Here is a 7,119-nt window from a genome sequence, read left to right as displayed (position 1 = left end):
TGTGTGTGTGTGTGTGTGTGTGTGTGTGTGTGTGTGTGTGTGTGTGTATATACATATATAAATTTTTTTTTTTTTGGTGAGGCAATTGGGGTTAATTGACTTGCCCAGGGTCACATAGCTAGTAAGTATAAAGTGTCTGAGGTTGGATTTGAATTCAGGTCCTCCTGACTCTAAGGCTAGAGCTCTATTCACTGCGCCATCTAGCTGCCCCTAAGGTATATATTCATATAATATTTTCAAAGCTGTCCTGTCTACCTGTGCCATTTTCTGACCTTCCTTCTGCTCTTTTTTTCTGCACAATTTAAAACTGTTTCATTGATGCTCTCTTATTTCTTTTGAAAGAGGAGACAATTGAAGGGAAAAATTGCCTTAGCAGATGGAAGGAGATGAGATGGAGAGCTTAAGGCAGAGGGACTAACCTTAGAAAAGACGTACACCTTTTCCTGTGCTGTTTAGTAGGAATGAAATGTAGGCATAGAAATAGGCATTTTGAGGTGATAAGGGGAGTTTCAATCTTCAGTAGAGCAGGAATCATGGACTTTTAAACTATTGAGACTTGATGGGAAGAAATGATTCTAGAAGGTGGGGAAAGGAGAAGGGAAAGTCCAAGTGTGTATGTGTGTGTGTGTGTGTGTGTGTGTGTGATGGACTGAACAAAAGCATGAAGGCAGGAGAAATCAGGAGGAGATCAGGGACTGCTGAGTGTCTCAGTTTAGCTGAAACATGTAGTATGTGTTATATGTGAGAGTATGGGAAGTAAAGCTAGAAAGGCAAGAAGGTGGCTTTGAATGCCAGGCTAAGGGATTTTTTCTATATCCAACAAATCTTTACTGAGTCCCTACTATATTCAAGGTCCTATGCTAATTTTTCTTCCCAGCCCCCTCCATGAAATACCACCTCCTCCATGAAGTGTTGTCTGTTCCTCCTAATTAGAAATTAGTTTCCTTTTTCTTGATCTCACATGACACTTTGTACCTCATTATATTTTGCCAATATAGTTATGAAATTGTGCAATTTTTGTATATGTATAATATGTTACTTCTTTTGCTAGAATGTAAACTCTATGAGGGCAGGGACTATGTCTTGTCTATTTTTTTAAATCTTCCTCAGCAACAATAGTAATAATATTTTTGATTTATGGCACCTTTGCTCATATCTATGATCTTTCTTTCTTTTATACTTCAGAAGTTCCATAATGACTCTGAGGAAGGGAATTCTATGTTTCGATTACTGTCCAGACAGGAACTTCCTTGGTGAGTTTTCCTTGTATTTCTTCTCATTATCTGCCCCACCTCCTTCAGTGAGGTACCAGTCACTGAATGTGAACAGAGCTGCTGAGGCCAGCACTGGTGCCTCCAAAAAGAGGGCAGTATTTGGTGGAAGGGAATTGTTGGACTCAAATGTTCCCTTGAAAGCAAGACTTGGGAGCAAAAAGATCCCAAAAAGCAAAAAGGGGATCAGGAAAGGCTTCATGGAGGACAAGGTATTTGGTCTTTAAAAGATTGTTAGGTGTTAAATTTTTAAAAAATTATAAATAATAACTATCAACAAAAAGGATCAATAAAAGCATATAAAATAAAAGGGTTAAAATCTTGTAAAAAAAAACCTTAGCATTTAATTTTGGCCCTAAGTTAGGGCCAAATTATATATATATATATATATATATATATATATATATATATACACACACACATATCTATAGATATAGATATAGATATAGACTCAGTAAACATCTATCTATAGATAGATAGATACACACACATCTATACGTACAAAACCATGACCAAGCTAAGAACATGCTTTTGTTCTGTCTATGCTTCCAGATCTATTTAGAATTCTGCTCCCTCTGGCCTGCCTTCCTTTCATTCTTCTCATTTTTACCTTCTTTATTCCCTCTATTCCTTTCTTCTTTTTTTGGGGGGGGGTATATTTTACAATCAATGTGCATACAGTTTTGGTTCTGCTGATTGAGCATTATTTGATATAGACCAGGGGTTCTTAAGTTACGGCCCATGAACTTGTCTCACATATTGCAGACATTTTCCTGAATCTATTTCTTTAATTTTAGAGAAAATGCTTTTTTATTGTGTAAAATTATTTTATTTCTATATAATCAAATCAATTGACTTTGTTTCCAATTATTATTTTTTGATTAAAAATATCTTTCATTTCTGTAGCTGAGGCATTATTTCCTTCTACTTTTTAAATTAAAAAAATATTAGATTACTGAGCCCACTATAGTTTATTATGATGTGGGTGAGGCATGGATCCAAACCCAAAACAGGGAGGAATTTAACTGGCAAATAAGGGGAGAAAATATGTTACAGGCATATGGAATAGCATGGGCAAAGACATGGAGGCAGGACAGGACCATGCATGTTTCAGGGGACAGAGAGTAGTCCAGTTTGGTTGGTGTGTAAGGTATATGGAAGGGAGTCATAACAAATAAAGTCAGATTGTGGAGTGCCTTGAATCCTAGGCAAAGGAATTTTGACTTTTATTCATTATTTTATTCAGTAAAGAGCCACTGAAGATTTTTTAGGAGAGAATTAACATGAACAGATTTTTGCACAAACAACATATTAAGAAGTAACATTAATTTTAAAGTCAGGCATAGGAGAAGATTGGATGTATTTGTCCAGGTGCTGAAAGAGGATGAGATAGCAAACTTAACTTTGATGTGTTTGGGCAGAGGGAGACAAAGAGGGGATGTGCTACTTCTCTTCCAAGGGGAGAAAGGATAGACTTCCTGGAGGAAATGAGGGAAGAGGGCTGGTTGAGAAAGAAATTTTGGCATAGTATGGAGCTTGGGAGAACATCTGGAGGTGGCCTGAAGGAGAATTTGGACAGGTTTTCTGAAAGGTTGATTAGGCAGACGGAGAAGATGAAGAGTGAAATTGTCTAGAGTTACCTCAGTGGTTTAGTGAATAGACTGATGGGTCTGGAGTCAGGAAGACCTGAGTTAAAATCCAGCTTCGGATACTTACTAGCTGTGCGATCTTGGGCAAGTCATTTAACATCTGTTTATATTGTTTCCTCAACTACAAAATGAGGTTAATTACAATACCTCTCTCTCAGGGTTATTGTGAGCATGAAATGGGACAACATTTGCAAAGCACTCAGCACAGTGCCTGGTACATGACAGGAGTCTCCCTCCTTCTTTTTCTTCATCCCTCCCTCTCTTATCCCTCCCTTTTCCTCTTTTCCTCCTTTCATTTTCTCCTTCCTTCCCTCTTCCCTTTCCTCTTCCTTTTCTCCTTCCTTCCCTCCTTCCTTCCTTCTTACTTCCTCCTTCCCTCTCTCCCTCCTTCCTTCCTTCCCTCCCTCCCTTCTTCCTTCCTTCCTTTCTTCCTTCCTTCCTTCCTTCCCTCCTTCCTTCCTTCCTTCCTTTCTTTCTTCCTTCCTTCCTTCCCTCCTTCCTTCCTTCCTTTCTTCCTTCCATTCTTCCTTCCTTCCTTCCTTCCTTCCCTCCTTTCTTCCTTCCTTTCTTCCTTCCTTCCTTCCTTTCTTCCTTGCTTTCTTCCTTCCTTCCTTTCCTCCTTTCTTCCTTCCTTTCTTCCTTCCTTCCTTCCTTCCTTTCTTCCTTCCTTCCTTCTTTCCTTCCCTCCTTCCTTCCCTCCTTCCTTCCTTTCTTCCTTTCTTCCTTCCTTCTTTCCTTCCCTCCTTCCTTCCTTCCCTCCTTCCTTCCTTCCTTCTTTCCCTCCTTCCTTCCTTCCTTCCTTCCTTCCTTCCTTCCTTCCTTTCTTCCTTCCTTCTCTAGCTGAGGAATGAGGTCTTACCTCCTTTATGGAAGAAGGGTCCTTGTTTCAGGATCTGATACATGTTTAGATTGATCCTTTTTTTTTTTAAATCACAGTGACAGGTGGTTATGATCCAATCATTCTGCTATGGAATCCTCTCTTCATAAAGAAGCCCATGTGGCGGATGAAGGGACACCAGACCTCAGTGACTCATGTTATTGTGAATGGAAAAAGCAGCTGCATCATCAGCATCTCCAAAGACAAAGTACTATCTCCCACAATGATAATCTCTGTACAAGCCCCTCTTTTCCATTTCCTAGGGAGGACCCCTTGGAGGCCATCTAGAGTCCATCCCTGTCATTTTAGAGGCAGAAATTGTGGCCATAGGGAAGCAGCTGGTTCAAGGTTACACACTGAATTAAAAGAGGAGCCTGCTTTAGGTGAAGTTGGTATTTGAGCCCTCCCATCCTCGGTTTGACTTCAGTGTCTTCTCCTTTGGTATATCCAGGCCTGTCCTGCTTTTACCAAACTGTTCAGAGCCCCCAGCTTTGGGGTCCTGTCTGTGTAATATAGGATCATAAGGTTTAGAGCTATGGAAGACCTTAGGGATCATAGAACTCAACCCTATCCTTTTTCTTTTTCTTTCTTTTTTTTTTGGTAAGGCAATTGGGGTTAAGTGACTTGCCCAGAGTCACACAGCTAGTAAGTGTTATGTGTCTGAGGCCGAGTTTGAACTCAGGTCCTCCTGACTCCAGGGCTGGTGCTCTATCCACCTATCCTTTTTCTAGAGAAAGAAAATAAGTCCCTGAAAGAGGCATAGTGGTATAGCAGAAAGACAGCTGGCTCCAGAGTTAGGAAGACCCGAGTTCAAGTCTTACCTATGCCACATACAGGCTGTGTGACCTTAGGGAAATCATTTCACATCTTGCTGCCCCAGGCAGAACTGGTAGAGGGGACCCCTTGCTAGGAACTCTCTACATCAGTGAAATCATATCTGATAATAAAAAAAGTAAAATAAAATAAGGCCGTCAAAGTCACACAGACCTTGTGACCTGCCTGGGATTTGAATACAGACTTCATATGCAGGGTTCCAGCCCCTCTATCATATTATTTCACCTCTTCCCAAATTCACTTGCTTTCTGCCCATGTGACTAATGAATTGCAGGTTAGTGTGAACCTGGTGTCCTGATGAGTTAATGCTATCTCAGTTACCATATTTTTATTTTTACTGGTCCTTTGTTTAACCTGAAAGAAGCATTATGGTATAATGTTTTTTTTTTAAATTTTTAAAAAAATTTTTAGTTTTCAACATTCACTTCCACAAGATTTTGAGTTCCAAATTTTCTCCCCATGTCATCCCTCCCCCCACCCCAAGATAGCATCATTCTGTATATCCCTTCCCCTAATCTGTCCTCCCTTCTATCTCTCCTCTCCTTCTCTCATCCCCTTCCTCTTCTATTTTCCTATAGAATAGATTTCTATACCCCATTTCCTGTATTTCTTCTTTCCCAGTTGCATGTGAAAACAATTTTTTTAACATGCATTTTTAAAACTTTGGGTTCCAAATTTTCTCCCTTCCTTCCTCCCCACCCACCCTCATTGAAAAGGTAAGCAACTTGATACAGGTTATACATGTGAAGTCATGCAAAACACTTCCATAGTGGTCATATTGTGAAAAAACTAAGTATATTTCCCTTCATCCTATCCCCCCCCATTTATTCTATTCTCTCTTTTGATCCTGTCCCACCTCAGAAGTGTTTACTTCTGATTACCCCCTCCCCCATTCTGCCCTCGCTCTATCATCCACCTGCTCTCTTGTCCCCTTCTCCCCCTATTTTCCTGTAGGGTAAGATAGCTTCCCATACCCAATTGAGTGTGTATGTTGTTCCCTCCTTAAGCCAAATCCTATGAGAATAAGATTCACTCATTTCCTCTTACCTCCGCTAGTTTCCTCTCCACTGTAAAAGCCTTTTCTTTTCTGTTTCATGTGAGATAATGTACCCCATTCTACCTCTCCCTTTCTCCTTCTCCCAGTATAATCCTCTCTCACCCCTTAATTTTATTCTGCAGATATCATCCCTTCATCTTCAACTCACCCCGTGCCCTCTATCTATCTATCTATCTATCTATCTATCTATCTATCTATCTATCTATCTATCTATCTATCTATCTATCTATGTATCTATATACATAAATATAATTTTTCCCTCCAACTACTCTAATACTGACAAAGGTCTCATGAATTACAAATATCATCTTTCTATGCAGGAGTGTAAACAGTTCAACCTTAATAAGTCTCTTATGATTTCTCTTTCCTGTTTACCTCTTCATGTTTCACTTGAGTCTTGTATTTGAAAGTGAAATTTTCTATTCAGCTCTGGCCTTTTTATCAAGAATGCTTGAAAGTCCCCTATTTCACTGAATGGCCATTTTTCCCCTGAAGGATTATACTCAGTTTTGCTGGCTAAGTGATTCTTGGTTGTAATCCTATCTCCTTTGCCCTCTGGAATATTATATTCCATGCCCTGTGGTCTCTTAATGTAGAAGCTGTTAAATCTTGTGTTATCCTGATTGTGTTTCCACAATACTTGAATTGTTTCTTTCTGGCTACTTGCAATATTTTCTCCTTGACCTGGGAACTCTGGAATTTGGCTATAATATTCCTAGGAGTTTTCCTTTGGGGACATTATGGTATAATGGAAACAGCATTAGATTGGGTGTCAAAAGACACCTAGGCAGGCTGGTGAAGAGAGCTCCTTTGGGAAAGAGAGGGCTTTTAGGGCCTCCTTAAATCCTGCCCTAACACAGGTAAGCCCTGCCTTATGGCAGAGCTCTCCATGTCACATAGGTCTTAATCATACTATTAGGTCTGTCTAAGGGACTTCAATAATTAGATATCCAATACATTCATATGACAGGCCCAGAGAAGGGAAGGTACTTATCCAAAGCCACATGGGGTGTGGTCAGGAGTCCTGGCCCCCAACCTAGAGCTCTGGCTGCCATTTTGTACTGTCATACTGATGGGGACAGGACATGGCTACAGCTATTTAGGGCTTGAGGGATAGATATTGTATTTCATCCTTATCATTTTTACCGTCACTAGTCTAAGACTTGTGTTTGGGTTGTCTAACATTGAAGAGGCAGCCTGAGGTAAAGGGAAATAACATTGGATTTGGAGTTGGAGAATGAGTTCAAATCTTAGTCCTGTCACTTCATAGCTATATGACTTTAGCTAAATCACTTCACCTTTCTGGGCCTGTGTTTCCTCTTCTGCAAAATGAAGGGGTTTTGATTAGACAATTTATAAAGTTCTTTTTAGCTCTAGATCTCCCTAGTCTCTCTGAGCCTCATTTCCTTACCTGAAAAATAGGGATAGATA

The 7,119-nt window shown here is 40.0% G+C and overlaps 1 protein-coding gene across 1 annotated transcript in view; it reads left to right on the top strand.

Moving 5' to 3' along the window:
- EFCAB8 (EF-hand calcium binding domain 8) overlaps window positions 1-7,119 on the top strand; it is a 114,730-nt gene that overhangs the window by 54,317 nt on the left and 53,294 nt on the right. The window contains exons 13-14 of the mRNA XM_027868019.1: window positions 1,186-1,253; window positions 3,857-4,005. Of these exons, the coding sequence (XP_027723820.1) occupies window positions 1,186-1,253; window positions 3,857-4,005 (217 nt within the window). The remainder of the gene's footprint in view (window positions 1-1,185; window positions 1,254-3,856; window positions 4,006-7,119) is intronic.

The sequence above is a fragment of the Vombatus ursinus genome, unplaced genomic scaffold, assembly GCF_900497805.2.
Source record: "Vombatus ursinus unplaced genomic scaffold, bare-nosed wombat genome assembly UNPS02014786.1, whole genome shotgun sequence".
Classification (NCBI taxonomy): Eukaryota; Metazoa; Chordata; class Mammalia; order Diprotodontia; family Vombatidae; genus Vombatus; species Vombatus ursinus.
Note: the sequence above shows the minus strand (reverse complement) of the source record. Positions and strands in the feature narration are given on the sequence as shown.